Source organism: Pieris napi, chromosome Z (genome assembly GCF_905475465.1).
Source record: "Pieris napi chromosome Z, ilPieNapi1.2, whole genome shotgun sequence".
Classification (NCBI taxonomy): domain Eukaryota; kingdom Metazoa; phylum Arthropoda; class Insecta; order Lepidoptera; family Pieridae; genus Pieris; species Pieris napi.
In genome coordinates this window covers 8,870,075-8,891,768 of record NC_062259.1, presented here as the reverse complement: position 1 = coordinate 8,891,768, position 21,694 = coordinate 8,870,075, and the positions used below count along the sequence as shown (strand labels likewise).

Here is a 21,694-nt window from a genome sequence, read left to right as displayed (position 1 = left end):
TATCTTAACTCTATAAAACTCTTGGCTGATTCATGAACTGAACCTAAAGTACTTTGATTGGAAACTTGAAATATAAAACGATATACATTTATAATAACACTTAGATCTGTTTAAATTTCGCACCCACATCGTCGTTGGAATTACCTCTTAAAAATACATAAATTTTAAAATTTAAAGCACAAAAGTATTTTCGTTTACGAAGCCGCTGTCAGCAGCTAATGTATACCTTGTACCAGTGCCTATACAATTATCTCATGAGAGATAGAAAAATTAAAATTTGTGACAATAAAAAACTAGCGGAAATATTTTCGGCTGGTCATCGCCCCAGTGAGAATGAGAGACAATGCACTGGCACTCACATATGATAGCGATCACAATGCTCATGAATGAACCTCTAGCCGCGAGTGGAACGATTCAAGACTAGATACCACTTAAGCAATGGATTATAAACATCAAGCCCCAGTGAACACGACAAAGATGCTTTATTTAACTTCTAATTATTCACCAACAATGTCCTCCTGGACTATCAAATCACGTTACCTACCGTACCGCAGCATAATGAAGTATTTGAATTACTTATAAATATAATATAATAAATATTTTTTTTACTATAAACCGCCTGCTATTATTGTGATTAAATTTTTAATAATAATTGATATTTTTGTAACGTAACTAGTAACCATAAAAATCAATGAGTCATGAAATTATAAATTACTTGTAGCTATAAGAGATAACTTTTATTTACGAGGAGCAAATTAAGATAGATGCTGATAATGACGTACTGCGTATTAAATACGAAATATCAGTATAATTATGTTTGTATACTATAGTTCTTGACCCGCGATGTAGTCCACGTTAATGTTCGTAGTGTATGGGCTATAAACATGCTGCCCTCTGAAGTATTTCTGAACCAATTCGACTTTCTTCAAGAGGAGAGTGGCAATTCTTAAAAGTCCGTCAATGCACTCGCGAGCCCTTGCATTGAGAGTGTCCATGGGCAGCGATATCACTTAACATGGTGACGTGGAGCCTTCTGCACGTTTACTATAAAAAAATCTCGATAATGATGTTTCTAAGAAAGAATAGTAAATTCGAGACAGGTTGCTTTAAGGAGTACAGCTACAAGACACTGTTGGTTTTTTAAAATAATACAGAATTAAAAGTGATATTATTTAAAAGTAATTGAAAAATTAAATAGGTCTCGTAATTTCAGCAAAACTTTTTAAATTGAAAATTAACAGAACCGCTGTTTAATAACGTAATATAAAAGTCAATTGATAATATTCAACAATATATCGTACAACATTCACTACGTGCGTTTATGAAGGCACTTCTTTAAGAGAAAGGTACGAAGTGTAACTTTTTAATGGAATAATAAGCTTAATGCTAAAAGGAATTTATGTCTGACAAACAAAGAACTAAATAAAAATGAACATAACATGACAAAACTTTAGTACGTTAAAAAATAGCTCGCGTGATCGGCGAGAGTTTGATCGTACTAATCCGTCAAGCTATGCGCAAGAGCATGGGCCGTGACGTCACGCAAACTTCCGACGGGAATATATTTTTTCTACACTAAAAATTGTTTCTTCGACCAAAATTACGCGAATCATGCAATTTTAAACTCTTTCGCTAACGCAAGAAGGCCACAGCCGAGAGGTATTGCAAGTTTATTACCGATACGGTCTGATACATTAACTGATCTCAAACTTATATAGCGAGGAATTATGAATACGTATATTATATTGTTTGTATTTCAGAAGACTTCGAACTGACGCTGTAAATGTATTTATAGACTTCTATCAAATATTCGTCCGACAATTATGGCTTACAAAATAAACCAAAATATAATATTCGCGTAAAGGTATTTATAGACTTCTATCAAATATTCGTCTGACAATTATGGCTTACAAAATAAACCAAAATATAATATTCGCGTAATCATTCTATAAGCTCGTTTTTCAATTCAAATAATTCAAAGGCGCAACATATACAACTATCGTATAGTTATAACGGTATAGCTGATAAAGTTATAATGATAATTCCCATGAAAGTTAACATTTTGTGAGCACAAAAATATTTTAATACAAATGTATGACCTATGAAGATTATTTTGATAAGGGGCCGAAGCCGCAGGAGTGAGCAATAAAATACGACACGAGTAATTAAGCTCTGCCTATAGATGCTCACGACGTTATCTTCAAACTATAAGCGTTTCCTGCATATGAAGATTAAATAAAAAGAACTATAAAATACATTTTTTATAGTATATATTATTTGATATTTATAAAAGTTGTGCTACCTTAGAAGCCAGACGGTGGCTGGCGGCCTACGCTCTACGATTCACTAAGAGTCTTATTTATTTTATTTACATTTATTTAAATGTCAAGTAAAGCGTTGTGCACTTGTGAACTATTATTGTTTCGAATTACTTAGCACTTAAGAGAGTTTATTTAAAGTAGATAAGTTTTAGGAGAACGAATTCTAGATTGAGTCTCAAATTGATCTTCCATTAGTGGAAATTTCTAGAGAAACCAAGGCCTAAACAATCGATTTATATTTAAATATATAAAATTCTCTCTTGAATTAAAATAAACTTATATTGTTTTTTATTGAGTTCCAAAAAGTCTTATGTAGCTTCTCAGTATAAAAGTATGTAGTGCATGAGACAAATTATGATGTTTCGTCATTAAATATTTTTTTAGAGTTATTTTGCAACTATGCGAGTTCAATTAAGACGTTTTTGAATATATCCTATTGTCAGTTAACAATTTTCCCACAAAAGTATAGATTCAAGGTGCCTCTGGAATTTTAATCAAATCGTCAAAAGAGGCTTAATATTTCTCACCTTCATAACAAAGGCATCTGTTTATTTTTGGAGCATGACATCTTAGCAATTATAACTTTATTTGAATAATAAAAATATGTATTTCGCATAAAACAGATATACAATGGTATGTATAAAATTTCACTTGCCGCGCACCAACGATTGTTCTGAATATTCTCAGTGTTGAGAATAATGCAAATGATGACAAAAAAGAGATTGAATCGCCTAAAATATATTTCTTCAAACGAAATATTTAGTTTTTAACAAGTTTGCTTAAATTATTATAAGTATTTCTTTCTAATTTATAAAATAAAAGTAATATATTTTATATTATATTGTTAATCCAGTTGGTCGATAGATATTTGGGGGTAGAACTTAAAAAGTGAAAAGTCACAAATATACTTGGTATTTCTGATAGAACAGGTACCTTTCTGCAGTGCCTTGTTTCACATAACCTGTTTTATTATTTCGCCTTAAAATAATTAAAATGATCAGCTGCCTATAATAATTAGTGTTACAGATGCGAAAATCTCTATGTTATTGAAATTATCTATCATAGCATACAATATACACAAAATTAGAAACTTTTAAGTACACGTTCCGGTCAAACACGACGCCGGCGCAACGATCGAATATCTCTGACAGACCAATCAAACATGCCGTTGCTCCGATGCCATAAACCGTGTTTAATATATACGCATAGCCTTACCCGTTGAAGACTTTTATGAGCAATTTAACAAGAGTCTTGTTGTCAGAGCAAGATTTGATTTATATACAAATAACATACCTTTACGAGATACCTTTGTCTCTTAAATTTCAACCGCTTTAGTAGCCGATAACGTTATTTGAGAATGGACGTTGAGATAAAAGCGGCCGATTGAATCAAACACTTTTTTAATGTTGATTGAGCAAGGCTTCTTAAGTAGAAGTTTTATTAGATCACCTTAATTACATGTACACCAATTCACTATCATAGTACAAAAAAAAGAATATTCAATCGCATTTCCTACGCGTCGTAGACAATTCAGTCTTTACTAACTTTTTTTTAATTTCACAAAGATCCTTTGCGTCAAGACGAATCTATCGTGACATGCGCTTCGTGTCACAATTTATTAATGAATCGATGCGCACTTTGTAGATCTTTGGAATGATTAAGAAAGGCGACGATGACTACAAAAACATTAAGTAAATATCAATCAATATTTTTATACTGTAATGCACATCTTTATATATATAATTCTTCTGTGAGTGTGTATGTCACTGAACTTCTCTCAAACGACTGGACCGATTTTGATGAAATTTTTTGTGTGTGTTCAAGGGGATCTGGGAATGGTTTATTCACAAATCAGCCCGCCAGATGGCGCTGCAGTCGGTACTTTCATACTTTGCTTTACTAATTGCTTGAAATATCATGCAGGACAACGTCTGTCGGGTCCGCTTGTAATACATAAATGTATAAAACATTAAGACATTTCATCACGTGTGCAAATATTATGTTTAAATAATTATCGGTAATTTGTTAACATTTAAATTCCGGAAACATTTACGAAAACGTTTGTTGAATATACAACGTCAATAAAGCCTCAAAACGTAGTGCCCCGTGGTCACAATCTCCCATCTAAGACATTATCTACTTGTGAATAGCAAATAGAAATTTTAAACAGCTTTACTTGATAACACATATAATTTCTATGAAACATTTATAAAAAGTAAGTCTATTTAAATACCCATTTAATTAACCCTTTATAATCGTTAATTATTAGCAGAAAAAGAGTTCACACATTGCTGGGGCGTTAGCGCATGTCAAAACATTAAACACAAGTAATAGATATTGATCTAAGACATAGTATTATCAGTTCTAAAATCTATTTTCTCACATTATTAATATTGACTGGAATATCTGCGCTAAGGTTTTTTTAATGCATAATTGAATTACTATGTACATTTTGAACAACCACGCTTTAATACAAGAGGATAAGCCAAACTGTTTCTTAATGTTTCTTAACATTTAAACATAGTACTATGACTTTATTAAAAATAATATTTACTCTCTTCGTTCGTCTATTCCCCACGCGTCGTCCGTTCCGCAGATGTACTAAAGAGATTAGAGCGTGCTTGATATGACCGTAGTGATAATGCAAACTGACTTGTGACCAGGGTGGGCTGTAAAACGTACATCAGATAGAAGTTGAGATGGGTGACAGCCCACATCAGTATTGCGCGCCGAAATCTAGCGACGTAGGCATAAAACACACGCTTAAGACACGTACAAATAATTCTACTACTAACCATTTTTTTATGTTTCGTACGCCCTTGTAAATATATTTTTTAAATCTTAATTGAGAAACGTTAATATATTATTAATGGAACGAGGGTTTAAAAGGCAGGAGCCTCACCTGTCTCCTTATTCTGTAAATGTCAATGATCACTTGCTAACTGAATTCACAAAACGCAGTGATTGGTCGTTTACACTTCTTCGGCCTACCCCTTCTGATATTAAGAAACATCGCAGCCAATAGACAAATGTTAAAAAACGGACATTTTCATATATTTTTGGTTAAAATACTCAAATATTTACGGACCTAATAAATAATGTTCTAATTGTAAATAAAATAATAACACTTCAGATTATAGTAAATAAAAACTATTTTTGTTTAAATATATGAGGTATCACTGAGAAAATTATTTAATAGCAATAAAATTTTAATTAAATATCATAAGTAGGCAATAAAATTGTAATAAGAACATCTTACATCACTTTTTATCTTTTTATTTTTGTTTGAAATTTTATATTAAATAAATAAACACTATTGTAAAACTGCATCAAAGTTATGCAACGAATGAGCATTACTGTGGTTATCATAGGTTTTTTCAGCTACTATTATATATGTATTATATAATAAGTTGTAGGTATCTAACACGCAGTGTTGCTGAGGCCGTATGTTCGAATTCCGGCGGAACCAATACTTTTCTTTCTATGTACGCATTTGACACTCGCTCGGTGAAGGAAAAAATCGTGAAGAAACCGGTAAGTCTTACACCCAAGTCGACAGCGGTGTCAGTCACAGAAGGCTGATAATCTACTCGTTAAAATTAATCACGACACAGATATAGAAATCTGAAGGCACGGTTTGTATCGCCACTGTTTTTTCTTGCAATAAAAAATAAACTCAATATTAATTAATGAAGTAACGCACGTTGTTTAATCTAGTTTTTGATTGCATGCAAATAATTAATTACAATTAAATAATCAAAGACTAGAAAAGGAGTTATTATAGTCAATAAAGTTCAGTTTACATTTGAAAAATTAAATAAATAAATATTTATTATTATTCTCTTACATTAAGTGTAACATAAATTCTATTATTATTCGAATGTTTTTTTTAAAATTATGTCCAATGCCGTAGCATCTTCCGTGGGCAACTTCATTCTGTTAATTTTATGTCACGGTGCGCGCGCATCGTAAAATTTCAGTCTCATCAATTTTTCATAACGTGCCTAAAGAAGTATAACTTCAAAACAATACTATTCGAATATCCAGTGGGATTCAGTATACTTGAAGATTTATTAAATTTACTTTAAAAAAGCGGTTATCCTAACATAGAACTCTAAAATAATATTAGAATGCTATAATAATGACATATATAAATATTTTGGAATATCACACATTTAATTTTATAATTTTCATGTAAAACACAATATCAACAGAATGTAAAAAATTTACGAAACCCATTACTGTTTTTCGTATATTATTTTAAATTTGTATTTCTTTACTACTTAAAGCCAACGTATGTGTATAAACAAACTAGTGCATACAAAACTTACCTTAAATAATCATTTTTGCAGAAAATATTGCTATCCCTGGCATAACAACGTTGCTCCGAGTCTAGCGGCATTTTACATTCGCAGCACCTCAGGCAAGGGGTGTGCCAGCGACGTTCGAGGGCAAGTAGGTAGTATCGATCCGTGATTCGGGAGCCGCAACCGGCACAACCGTCCTCTGCCGGCGGGGGTGGAGGCTCATCTGGTGGCTCCCTCTTGTGACACGAGGTGCAGTCACGAGGTGAGCCAGGTGATGCAGCAGGGGCAACAGGGGATAATTCGGCGCCTGTCTCGTATGCAGAAGATAGGTACCGCTCACTCTGTTGCTGGAAATATACGTTCCATTTAATCAATTGAGCCACGGACTTTACATCAATCGCACTCAGAGACATCCATTAAATTATTTTGATTGCATAATAAAAAATATCTACAGAAAAGTGTGACTCAGCTATGTAATTACCGAATAGTCAACGACTCATTTAAGGAAGCATAGAAAAATAGGTTCTTATTGGGTAACCGATTCTATGGTGCATTTATTTTAATCTGTGTAAAATGGCCGTTGAAGGAAAGTATTTCACATGATCAAAGGCTTAATTAACTTCTAAGCCTTAAACTTGAGATTTGAATGTCGCGTTTTTGCTAAGCAAAACACCGTTAGTCGAAGCGAAGTCCGTTACATTAAACCTATTTAAAGGCTTACAGCCTTTAATTAATATAATAATTTAATATTTATAAAAATATCTACAAATAAGTGGGAAGGATAAAATAACTAACATCAAGCTCAATACAGACAAAATTCTTGTTTGCGGTTTGTAGCCACAAAATGAATGCCGTTTTTTGGAGTGTGGGCAATGTGTACGCAAACAAGTTTAGTGGATAAAAGAACTATATTTAAACAAATTTCAGACAAAAATGTAATATATTTAAGTGATATGGTTTATTTCCTAAATATAAACTAATTTATTATGTTATTTAATAATAAAAAGACGCCGACTACAAACCTAATTTTTATTTTATGAACGAAGAGAATTAACCAAGCGATTATAAAAATCAAGTATTAATAAGAATTATATTAATATAATATTTTATAACACAGAGTCCTATTTCATTATTTTGAATATTTTTTTAATAGAATGATCATTTATGAAACTATATGTATGAAGGAAACGGAATAAATAGTAGTACCTAATTGAAAATGTAGCGCCTTGCTTTGCCCTTCGCGGCCGGCGGCAGGCGTACCTACTATAAAAAAATATTAAACACGCAGTTTCGTGGTTCACCATTAAGGTTATTATTTTCAATAAAATCCTTCTATTTAACAATACCACAGAAAGTCGAAATCACATTCCAAGAACTCTAATTCTCTTCTACTTCTTCATTATTTATATTGTGATAATTTCTTAACGCTACAATATAAAAAGTAATGTTACACGATATTGGTATTTTTCTTAAAATGTACACACAATTCTGAGAATATTTTATGGGCAAAATCTTAGAGGATAAACTTGCATAGTAAATACTTTATTGATCAAACGTCACTAACTATTTCTAATGGGCTGCAAATTATATAAAAAAATTCATACCTGAACTATGACACGATATGTGGTTATAACTATGTCAGGTTAATAATAAAGGGAGGTTTTACAACCCAGTCTATACAGTAATTATGCGATATGTCCAAATAATACTATTATGGTTTACCAAATTTCCTACAATTCTATAATTAATTAATTATTACAGAAAATCAAATATCATTCATAATGTTTGAATATATTTGCGGTGTGTCCTGACCTTATATAAAATATTATTTATTTTATATCTCTGGCGTTGTATTGTTTGTTTAAAAATAATGGTAGTCTGGCAAAAAAATTTATCCAACTGACAAATGCTATGGGAAATATAGTTAGATATAATCCTAATTTTCATAAACTATACAAGTTATAGCTACAAATTTTTCAATTTAATTTAATTAATAAACCAACCCAGTTTTTTACAAATATTTGAAAGTTTGATATAAAAAACTATCCATCTCTTTTCGTCATTTACTAAACACAATTTGACAAAATAAGCCCAGTGACTTGTATCATTTCAGCTTACACGCTTTTCAGAAGCTATTCCTAAATTGATTCTCGTCCGATTGTATAAGGGATCCATCTGCAGCTGTATATTATTTCCATTACAGAAGTAAATCGTGTCGGCAAGCTATTGAAACTCTAGTCTGAATTTCAATGGTCTCTAGGAAACAGTCAACCATCGAGTATCAAGTACAGACAATCACTGGAGTATTCAATGAAGTGCATCGTTAACTTTGATGGCATAGAGTTGCTATTTAAATAGCCATTTATTTAATTCAGACAGTGGCTATGACACAGATTATGCTTCACAGCTTTGTTCGTCGGAATAAAATAAATGGTACCTTTCTACAACTTTCAGATTTCTTCTTAGTAAATTTAATTGGACGCGCGCATGAATTTATGAAAAATACGTCATTGTTTAAGCATGAAATATTATTTAAAATTATAATTTCGCATTTATTTTTGTAAATCATTAAAAAATCTAGTTATATTTAAATAGTTATACTAAGTAAGTAGTTCGGTTCAACGACCCCTAACATATAAAAAAATTGCTTTGAACCTATAGATTTAAGGCATAATGTCAAATTTATTTGGTTTGAATTTAGAACATTCTAAAAATAAAATTTTAAAAATCTGGTTATATTTTAGTAAGCCATTATGAAAAACTTTTTTGGGAATTTATTCTTACAGTTACAGCAAATAGCGTTCCTATCACAATCTAAGATTTTGTAGGAACTGCTGTTACTCTTTCATTACAGCTTAAAGTTTTATTGTAGGTAAGATGGCAATAAGCTCAGCGTTTAGAAACCACTGTGTGTTTTGAAAATGGAAGTTGTTTTTACTCGAATATTGTACGATCTATGGATATCTACTCTTACATTTAAATATTTCATTACATTTGACACATAAAAAGATATATATTATATATAGGCCAAGGGTACATACTTGCGGTGTCCAATTCCACGGTAATGTTTCATGATATGTAGATTATATACGGATACAAAACACGTAAGCAACTTTGCCACTCAAATAGTAATTTTAAAATATAATTATTATACCTATATTTTTAATTTATGGGCAAGATAAGAAATAACATTTTCATAGGGCAAACATTCATAAAATCAAACTAAAGTACTTGTTCTAATAAGGCTACGGTTTCTATGCATTGAATAATAATAAGAACCTCATTTGTATTTTTTAAAGTCGGTTAAAAAAATTATGCCGTGACTAAAAATTTCCCTTAAATACTTTTAAATTCTTTTCCAGACAATTATGTTACTAAGTATTGTATAGTTTATATACACACATAATCGCATCTGGAGCATAATATATTATACCTAGCCCAGCCATAAGTTCTGTTACAAATGAAAACGCATTTTTTTTATATGAAATAATTGTAATATTATTATAATGTATACCTACATATTTATTAAAGTCTAAGCAAAAAATTAAAAAAAATGTTCTATACGAAATAGCCACCTTTGGCTTTTATACAGGCCTTTAATCTGTTTGGCCACGTATCTATGGATTTACGTACTGTTTCCAAGGGAAATTTCGCCACTGTTTCCTCCAAAGATTCTTTAAGAGGCTCAGTGTCCCCGTTTCCTTTAAAGCAGGCCATGTCCCCTAAAACTGACCATAATTTGAAGTGTAAAAGTCTCGGCTAGATGAGGGCCAGTATTTAGCTCTTATAAATTCCGGAACGTTGGTTTGAAGTCAGGCTTGGGTAATTATAATAATTTATTCACAAAAATTTAGTCATGTGACTCCTTGATAAGACACACACAAACCATCACAAATGCAGGATGATGAACACGTTGTTCCTTTCCGACTACTTGAGAGCTACTAAACTATTTAAAACTGTGAGCATACACTATATTATTTTGCTTATGTGTTTTGGTAAAGAGGATATTCCTGTGCTTTGCACCTGCTTATCGCAACAGAAGGCGTTTTGATTCATCCACTCTCTTTAATTGAAAAGATTGATTTAGTTCATACCTATCCTGTATATCGACGATAAGCCGAGGTCTTGTTTTATAATACGCGACAAACTCCTAGCGGGAATCTTCATTTCTCGCGATAGGATGTTTTGCGATGAGGTTTCGACGAATTCTGGCTTTAACAGCATAACAGACTATGAAGTTCTAACAACACGCGGCTGCCCCGATTTTTTCTGGTCTTCGACAGACGAAGTGTTGTTGTATCTGTTGATAGTATGATATACGAACATACGGCCGACACCAAGCTTTTGAAGTGTCTGGAATATGACCGACGGCTCCATACCCACTTTGTGCAAGGCGATCGCTGCAATCCTATTTTCTTTAATACTCTATTCCATATTGTAATTTAATAAATAACACGATAAAATATGTGAAATGGCGCAAAATCGACAGAAGTTTTTAAAATAATATAGGTGTTCCTAATTCAAAATAATTTGAAACAGAACTTATGGCCAGACTAGACTTTATATAATCAAAGAATTACCTATAAGATTATGTATACTCTAACCTATTAATAGCTACACTAAAGATTTTATTAACAGTTCTTCTTACAAAACAGCTACAATATATATTTCCTTATATTATAACTCAAAATAAACACTATTTATTTTCACTTTTTTTTTGAAAAAATGGATTCGATGGAATTAATGTTAGTCATAGGTACTGTCATTTCATCACAGCGTAAATTTAATTGGATGGCAAGAGACAAATTAATTTATAATAGTGAAAATTGGAATATTTAGTTCATGTAATTCCTCTGAGCTTTACTAGTAATATGTTTAAAACCCACAAATTAAATCATGTTCAAACCTTTCTGAATAATTATACAATTATTAAACTTTATTGACGCCACAACCCAAATGGAATTTTTACAACATTCAATCAACACATTTCGTTCAACGTTATATTACTTAAAATTTAATTAAAATGATTTTAATTTGATATTTTAACAGGTTTGAATACTATTAATGGGCGTTACAGCGGCTGTTGCATTTGTTTCACTCGGAACCAAATCGCGGACTACAGCTCTATATGCCTAGTACATTATTCAGTGACGTAACAATATTATACTCGTATAGAACTGTTTACATATATGTACTGAGAAATCGTTTTAAAACATTGTTGAAAAATTGAGGGCTGGATATTTCTTGATTGATTCTCCGTAATTTAAAAGTACCTAATCAAATTATTCAATAAATTCTAACTGTAGACTTAGGAAAGCGAACTCATAAAAATATCGTAATTGGTTTATAATAATAATATAAATAAAGATGTTTATAGTTCAGGATTTCAGGCCTAAGTGCGAGCATGTTCCTTTTACTTAAAATTATTCAATTGAATTGTGATTAGGTATATACGAAAGAGTCTTAAGTGTTACGGATTTTTGAACTAAGTAATTTAATTTAGTTTAAGATCAAAGTTATCACAAGCTAAAAATGGTCTTAAGAAATTTACTACAAATTTTATAATTGCACCGTTTTTACCGTTTACATAGGTACATAATTATAATCTGCCATTATAGATAATTTAATATACGACTCTGAATGCGGTCTCCGGATGAAATATAAACTTTCTAGGTTATTTAAAAGTTCATACTAATAGCACTTAGTAAAGTTTGATAAATGATACGTTTTATTGCGTGTATTAAATGTAATATTTTTAACCAAAACTGTATACCGTTATACCAAAATTTTTCATGACACGTTTTATATCTGAGACCGTTAGGATAAAACATATATTTCAATATACATATAACGTATGAATATAGTAAAAAATTGGTCTAAAATAGAGGCACATAAATTTTACGACATTAAACATTTATTTAGTTTTCAGTAAACCTACAAGGAGCGTGCCCTACAACTGTCAATTGTTTTATTATTAAAATCAGTTTGATTTACTGCTTCTTTAATAGCATATCGTGAGTTATTATTTACCAATAAAATAAAAACATAATCGCATAAAAAGTAATTAACACAGATACATACCCAGTGCATCGCTCCCCTCTCTTCGTACACTCCCATCTGGGGGTCAATTTTTCCGTTTTCTATTTTCGAACGTATGGGCCTCTGCCCCACAACACTGCGGCACTCACTCGCGTCGCATAACCGTGTGCTATACGTCGCGTTCGACGACCAACTGCGGATTACGGCCTCCTATCTCCTTCGCACCGGGGGAAGGCGCACGGGCCCCGCCCAGAACCGCCCACGTCTCGCACGCGAACGAAAAAACAATTTTTCTTTTTTATGGAACCCGCTATTGAATTTTTTGACGCGACTTTTTTGCAATATTGCAACGGATTGCGACCGAGTGGCTCTCTGAAAATGTTTTCGACGAGTGCCGGTGAATACCGTTTCGTAATATAGTAATCGCGACGCAGGCTTTATTCAATTGGAGTTCTAATACCTACACAAACTGAAGAGAAAAATTAGGAGCTGTTTGTCACTTCATATGAAGGTTCTACATGTAAATCGAGATCCTGGGCAAGCAAGGGCTGGGCTTTGACCCGATAAAATACTAAAGGAATAAAAGATGTTACATTATGCGACTTTTTTATTAATGTGAATCTATAAACCAAATAGGTATGTTTAACCAGCTGCTTGACAGCCACGACTTGCGACACTTGTTCCTGAAAAAATATAAATGTAGGTATATTTAGGTGAATTATTACCCTACTATTATCCTGTAGTAAGAAGATGAGGGTTAAGTATATGGATTATACTAATATACCTAACCCGTGAGGGTAGGGTAGAGAAGGGTAGGTAACCTACTATATCCTACTTTCCCAGAATATTGGTTTTATAATTGAAAATTTCTGAAACTAAAACTAAGTAAAAGTAAGCTTTTATGTCCGAAACATAATAGTTATTATTGAATTCCAATAATAATTAGGAGGATCATGGTCTGGATAATGTCATTTATTAAACGGATAAACTTTATAATACCCACTTATAAGTAAGCTATAAGATTTAACTTCTAGCACTTTGCGTGTCAGGGTAAAAGAAAATGAGTAGGTAGGTACCTACTAGAAGTTTAATTTTGAAATCACGCTTGGTTTCAACTTGGTTGGTGGAACTTTTAGGGTTTGAATAGAAATTCACAATTAATAAAAAATGTTTTATACTGTGTGTAAAATTTGGGAACCCTAAAGTAAAAAATACCTGTCTCAGGGTTCCCAGCTCTTCCATAATAAACTTATATATATATATATATGTTAACGTAAAATTGTAAAAACCGTTAGATTGTAATCTATCTCGCGAGATTATAAACTGTCGAAAGATTGTGAACCTCAGCGTACTGCTTACAATTTCACGTATTATTATTCGGTAGATTGTACTATACTAACTTAGTTATCATTCAAACTTCTTTGGTCAATTACAGATTAATTTTACTTCCCAACAATTTCATATAACTACCGAATAATAATACGTTAATTTGTAAGCAGTTCGTTGAGGTTCACAATCTTTCGACAGTTTACAATCTCGCGAGATAGATTACAATCTAACGGTTTTTACAATTTTACGGTGACATATATAATTGACAGAATAAAATCTATAAAAATAATAGATTATTATTTAGAATAATATATTTTGTGGAGAAATGATGAATTGTTCGACTTACCTAAAGGGTTAGCCGAACAATTTTATTATTATTTTATTTAACCTGTCTAACTATTCAATGTCCATTCCGAAGCCCCAGTGGCTAATGTCGAGAAGTTGTATAGGTATATCGTTAGCGGCCGGAATACCTTCGTTAGCGCGTCACAGTATGACGACATCACCGTCATTTGTTTTGCGCAGCGCAGTTAGTACGTTTCGCTACCATTTAAAAACATCAGGCGCTACAACCTTTTTAGGTCTGGGACTCAGATTTCAGAATCTGTTTCATGATCATTTGTCAATATCTAATAGGCAAGTAGGTGATCAGCCTGACACACGCTTTCGACTTTTTAGGTCTATGGCAAGCCGGTTTCCTCAAGATGTTTTCCTTTACCGTCCGAGCGAATGTTAAATGAAACTTCATTGGTGCACAGCCGGGTATCGAACCTACGACCTCAGGGATGAGAGTCGCACGCTGACGCCACTAGGCCAACACTGCTTAGTTAAAAACATACCAATTAAAATAAAAAAGACCTTAGCAATAACTAAATGAAAAATTAAGCTTCTTTTATGTATTTTGTGTAATTTTGCTGTTTTAGGTTAAATACATTACCTACGCCAGGCGATGTGAAAAACTCCAACATTTTTTCACACAGCTTTGGTACTGTGTAACTTCCAATAGCGATTTACAGAAATCCCAATAATGAGTTTTTGTTCCGTGCGATTCCAAGGTTGCGACAACAGCGCGACGGATATTGAGAGAACTACATCGAACTTGTTTACAAAAAAGAAGTTACAGAGTAAGGGCGCTGATGTCGCAACTTTGCGATCGTGCTGTACCAAAACTTAATTTTACGTAGGGATTACGATCGCTATTAATCGAACGAATCTATAAAACTTATACCTATGGAATGTCCTTATATATTTTCTACTTACATGCATACATATGTATAAACAGCAGCATTGGCACATTCATCATCACAGCACATTAGCGTGTGACCAAAGGTAGGTTCGGTCTATGTAGGCATTTAAAACTCGTTTGTACGGTGAAGGAAAAATTTGTGAGGAAACCGCCATGCCTTAGACTAGAAAACGAATCGAGGGTGTGTCGGCTGATCATCTACTTGATTCTCAAATACTCACGAAACAGATCCAGAAATCGGATGTCCTAAAAGGTTGGAGCGACACTGGTTTTTTTATCTAATATAGGGTGGCCAAAAAGTCGTGGATCAAACGCAAATAGGGGATAGATGAGGTCTTATAAGAAGGAGGTTTTATAAGAAAATTGACTTTTTTACTAATTCTTAACAAAATTCGAAAAAATCTACACTTGTATCCTTTTCATAATATCCACTAGATTGGTAGATACTAATTAGTTCTTGCGTTACACATACTATTTATAGTTGTTTATTTAGTGTTAAGTTATACGATATAATTTTTTTTCAAATCAAAACTTTTTGTTTACTTCGGACCCCACTGTGAAAAAAAATTACTCTACCGAAAAGTGACCCCGTATAACAAGTTTTGGCGCATTTAATAGGGATTCTATTACACATGGGAAAGTATTACACATGGCCATGAGTCGCTCTAATATCTTTCTAGGAAGAATTACAAACAACGATTGTAAAATAGTTATAGTATAGGATAGTTGTATTAACAAAAATATTTCTCAATGGTTGTTTGTAGGAAACAAAACATTTTACAATAAATGCTCAAATAAATAAATGCTGGCCACCCTGTATAGCATAGCAAAACTAACGTTTAACGAATTGTTAAATAACGTCACGTGACAAATCGTAAAGTCCATACAAATTCGTTTGGGCTTAGTACGTCACGCCTGTCGGAAAGTAATGTGATCCGAAGCCCTGTGGCCGATACTGTTACGAGACTGGTATCGTTTCATTTGAAGTATGAACCGGAGTACCTGCTGTATGTTGCTCCATTCGTTCGAAGGCTATTTTAAATAATACAGACGCAGTCAAATCATAAATAAACCTTAATCAAGAAAAAGTGTTTATTAATTATACACAATGAATTATAATGTAGTATAGTAGTTTTTTTTATTGTAGGGCACATGGACACATATAATTATGAAATCAATGAATACAAAATATTGTAAAACTGTTTTTAAAGTATGGAGTTTCTTGCCCATTCATCTCAACATAAAACCTTTTGGAAGGAGCAATACATAGTATAAGATCCCGATATACAACGACCTTCACCGAGATGCTTATTTAATTAAACGTTTTTTATATTTAATTTAAGATATCAATAAATATAATCCATATGGGTTGCCTAGCAAATTTCAGTCCAGAGTATGTTTAATTAATATTTAAAAAAAATATTTTTTTATAATTTGCATGTAGTAATTTTTTTTTAATTTTTTTCAATCAATATTTTTAATCAGGGTAGTATTATATATGTATCACTATAACTTTCTTTTCTACTAAAGATGTATATATACTTTAGTGTCACATTAAAAATATACACATAAATAATTAATTGATTAAAAACAACCTAACGTTTGCATATTCTATGGGCTTCATACTTTCGATTGGTATAGAATTTATCTAATAATCATACCGGTAAAATGTTAAAAAAAATATTTTTTTTTTTAATATTAATTAAAATACTCTGGACTGAAATTTGCTAGGCAACCCATGTGGATTATATTTATTGACATATTAAATTTAAAATAAAAAAACGTTTCATTAAATAAGCATCTCGGTGAAGGTCGTTGTATATCGGGATCTTAGACCATTTGTAAGATTTTTTAAGGGTTCTCCAACCCTTTTAAGTAATAACTACATATTTTTTTTTTATTTCACTATTAAGATATTGGCGTACATATCACAAGTAATCTCTTTGATTTATACAGTATACAAGAACCAGAATGTTAGGAATCAACACTTAGGACGTATACCATTGTGGTAAACATCATTATAATTAATATAATAGGTAGCCTAAATGATTTTGGACCCTTGTCGCCATGTCGCATTGTTTGACATTCGAATATAACGATTATAGTAACAATAATACTTAAGCTTACACGATTCGATGCCAAAGCGGTTTCGTATCAGAGACATATGCCATACGACGTTCGATTCCCAGAATAAGATTTAATTCATAGTTTGTTCTCGGCTTCTTGTGGGTTGTGATGTAGCTGGTACGGTGATATTCTACCTATAGGTCATGGTCATATGGCGGAGACCAAAGTCAGTAATTGCTCCTCAGCGATATCCTCATTCCTCGTCCGTCACAAACCTTAAGCTCCGTAGATAAAAATTGAGAACAACTCCTGAAGGCTTTACAGAGACTAGTGTGGGTCCATTGTGTAAGTATTAGCTACGATTTAACACAAATAAATACTTAAAAACACACACAGATAAACTACTTACCATCCCAAACATAAATATATGGCCTTGTTGTAGAATAGGGTTTATACGCTTTTTCTGTCATCGTCAGATTTTCCTCATGCGGCAAGAGCCACTTTCTGGTCCAAGGGGAGCTCATTAGCAAATATTTCGCACAATCTTGACTAGGCAAACGATCAGTTTTGTAGTGAAGCCATCCGAACCACTCGGCTGTCACCTAAAGTACAAAATGTGTACAATGTGTTCGATCCAAGAGCGCAAGAATTTTGTTTGCAGTGAACGATGTACGACGTGTCATTTACAGAAGTTCACAAAAACATAAATATTATTATTTCAATGGGAATGGACAACTGCCGTAGTAGACATGGGGAGAAATTGGTTATGCTAAAAATTAATCTGGAATTGAAAGGGAATAACACTTTTCGTATGGCAATCAAGGTTTATAATAACTTACCAAAAAGTTGAAGGATCTTCCTTATAAAGTTTTTAGAAATCGACTACTACTACGACTACTATTAGAAAATAATAATATAAGATCCCGCTATACAACGACCTTCACCGAGATGCTTATTTAATGAAACTTATTTTATATTTAATTTAATATGTCAATAAATATAATCTATATGGGTTGCCTAGCAAATTTCAGTCCAGAGTATGTTTAATTAATATTTAAAAAAAATTTTTTTTATAATTTGCATGTAGTGAATTCTTTTAACTTTTTTCAATCAATATTTTTAATCAGGGTAGTATTATATATGTATCACTATAACCTTCTTTTATACTAAAGATGTATATATACTTTAGTGTCACATAAAAAATATACACATAAATAATTAATTGATTAAAAACAACCTAACTTTTGCATATTCTATGGGCTTCATACTTTCGATTGGTATAGAATTTATCTAATAATCATACCGGTGAAATGTTTAAAAAAATATTTTTTTTTAAATTAATTAAAAATACTCTGGACTGAAATTTGCTAGGCAACCCATATGGATTATATTTATTGACATATTAAATTATATATAAAATAAGTTTCATTAAATAAGCATCTCGGTGAAGGTCGTTGTATAGCGGGATCTTAGACCATAAATATTATTCTATTAATGATTATTTAAGTGAAATATTTTAATTAATATTCATTTGATACAATCATAATATATTTTAATAATGTGATGACTGATGACTTTGATGATATGATGGATATCACATAGAGACAAATATACGAGAACTATTTTTGCAATGTGACTTGAAATATTAGAAAATAGCAATACTTGACTGGCGTCATAATCCCATTTGACCTTGGGGTTAAACTCCACCCAACGACAGCGAGAGATCATGTAGTAAGGATTTTCAAAGTAATTATTCCCGAAAGCGTCGGTGCCCACGAGTCTACCTTCCTGTTAAAACATAGGTGCATCTCTAATTCATTAACTACATAAAGTGTTTATTTTTACACAAATTTTTCTGTTTGTCTGTGATTTTATGAATAGGGACTGTCCGATCTACCGAAAATAATATTGTGATTGTTATTTTTTTTATCATAACCATAATCCAGCATCGTAGGATATTTAAGGCGATATATTCTCGATCACCACAGGATAATTTTGTACTTTATGATAGATTATACCTATCGTAAGAGCAGCAAGAATCTCAACACTGCAGTTATCATGTTATCAATATTTTAGATTAATCATGTCCTCGACTCAAATGTGTTTAGCACTCGACAAATGTGTCTCCCCAAACCCATTTGATACCGGATTACAGCATTTCATGCATACTGCATATATCCGGCAGTACTGCCCTGCGATTCTGTAACTCACTTTTCGAACTCACACAGCGGTTTTCGCATCGGCGGTCGCTCTCAAATCAGTCGTGAAGCAGTCATTTTATGATTGTGCTGTGTGAGTTCGAAAAGTGAGTTACAGAATCGCAGGGCTGATCAACAAAAATATAAAACTTCGGTTGCTTGCTTACCTTCAACGTATCAGTTCGCCAAAGTTTGAAAATACTCCCAATAGGACCTCCGTTATGGACGATTACTTTTAATAGACGAGCCAATTTATCAAAGGCTAGGTATTGAAAAACCATAACTAGAACACGAGATTTTTACTTTATATTACGATCGACTACAAAAACGTTGTGTGGATATTTTGACATGGGATGTTGACATTTGTCATTCTTATTATTTTTAACTAAATCTATGATTTATGAGAATTAAAGATGTGCCTTTGTAGCTATTTTATCGAACATTTATTAATATTTTCTGTTGTTTCTTAAAAATTTATTTAATTCTTAACTTCTTCGAGAACGCTCATAAATTCTACGCAGTGTTTATCTAGTGGATACAGGGACCTAGACGTCGTAGGTTCAAACCTTTTCTGTTTACTAATGGAATAGATGGAATTTACTGTTCATGTGCCCATTTAACACTGGCACGGTCGGCATTAGACCTAAAAATTCGAAGGCATGTGTCAGTCACTGAAAGTTGATCACCTATTTGCCTTTTAGAAAAAAGAAATGATTACGAAACCGATGCAGAAATCTCTCGAGTTCAAGACCAAGGGTTGTAGCGCTGGTATAGCCTAATATCAATACAATGTATGAACCCCCCCCCCCCACAAACTCTATGACCCCCCTACAAATACAATAATTCAACGGAACACGTTTCATCAAATAAATCAATCCCGTGTATTCCAAATCTTCTTTAAATAATTGTATTTAAATTGTTATTACATAATATAACGCATCTAAGCATTCTAAGCTACTCTAGATGCGATAGTTTTCGTCATCTTATCTTAGATTAGTTTTCGTGAATTTTGTGAACCTATCAAATCCATTTATGAATTAGTCAACTTATAGCCGCACATGAATGCATCATCATAGAAATGTTACCTACACGTGTAATTGTTTGTTCGTATATATTTTTATCATGCAAAGTGTACAACTGTACAATTTAAAAAATAATCTTAATAACACGTGATAATAACTATTAGCTCTCATCTGTCGTTATACGTCGAAAATCGGCGCTTGAATCACCGTAGCTGCCAAGGGATAAAAATTCGACAAACATGCATTACCACAAATTCAACAATACAACGTTGATTATTTTTGGCACTTTCAAATATAGAAATAATGTCTTACTGTTAGCCACAGCTATGGAGACTACTGGACGATATACGAAGACTACTTGGAGGATACAAGGATCTGTATGGTCCTTTTGCATAGGACTTGTGTAGGATTGGCATACCCAAAGTCGAAAATGCTGTGCTGAGATTAAGAATCGGGAATCAAACATCGAGGTCCAACTATAGTATCTACTAAAACCAAGAATTTATAGTGATTATAAGCTATCTGATACAGGTATCACTTATTCTTCCGCAACTTACGAATAAAGACGTAAAACAATTACGATCACGATATTTTGAGAACAAACTGATTGCAGACCCGACATAGGTAAGGGCGTATAGATATAATATTAGGTACTCGAGACTAAAGCGAAAATCCTGTATTATTTTTATTTGTAGCTGCACCAAGAAGGCTACAAATAAGAAAAAAACAAGTTACACAAACTAGAACCAACGTGTGGCCTCGATATTATGTACAAGAACTTATACAAGTTGTATATTATTATTAAATGTCACCTAGTCACACTTCATAATAAAGCGTATGAAGAAACAACAAATATAGATACTTATATACAATATACATACTTATATATATATATATATATAAACATAGTTTAGCAAAGGTATCGAATTATAAGTACACATTACAATTATGTAGAAACAAACGCCTACGTCATGTAACGTAGCAATGTTACAATTACAATTAACGATAATACATTTAACAAAACTATTGACGGTACTGAAAGATTTTTTTTAATATTTTGCTTTTTAATTCCTCGCTTCCTTTAAAAGTAGCGAAGACTCCTAATTACCGTCGTCAGCATGCCCGATAGTTTTGAGAAAATTCTATTTCATTGCGCCTGTGAATA

The 21,694-nt window shown here is 32.4% G+C and overlaps 2 protein-coding genes across 8 annotated transcripts in view; both read right to left on the bottom strand.

Moving 5' to 3' along the window:
- Nucleotides 1–12,876, bottom strand: part of LOC125062360 (protein apterous-like) — a 44,215-nt gene extending 31,339 nt beyond the window's left edge. For 3 of the 7 annotated variants that reach the window (XM_047668226.1, XM_047668230.1, XM_047668231.1), the window contains exons 1-2: nucleotides 10,262–10,559; nucleotides 6,653–6,975 (exon numbers count right to left, since the gene is read on the bottom strand). In XM_047668226.1, the coding sequence (XP_047524182.1) occupies nucleotides 6,653–6,975; nucleotides 10,262–10,345 (407 nt within the window). In that variant the 5' untranslated portion in view covers nucleotides 10,346–10,559. Of the gene's footprint in view, nucleotides 1–6,652; nucleotides 6,976–10,261; nucleotides 10,560–12,709 lie in introns of those variants that run through there. The other 4 variants (XM_047668232.1, XM_047668228.1, XM_047668229.1 and 1 more) reach the window with 4 other exon arrangements.
- A 4,568-nt stretch (nucleotides 12,877–17,444) lies between these two features.
- Nucleotides 17,445–19,788, bottom strand: LOC125062594 (probable NADH dehydrogenase [ubiquinone] 1 alpha subcomplex subunit 12). Its single transcript, XM_047668606.1, has 4 exons — nucleotides 19,675–19,788; nucleotides 18,972–19,097; nucleotides 17,719–17,911; nucleotides 17,445–17,503 (listed from the first exon to the last, which is right to left on the bottom strand). The coding sequence occupies exons 1-4, from the start codon at nucleotides 19,786–19,788 to the stop codon at nucleotides 17,445–17,447; spliced, it is 492 nt and encodes a 163-aa protein (XP_047524562.1).
- Between the last annotated feature and the right edge of the window lie 1,906 nt (nucleotides 19,789–21,694).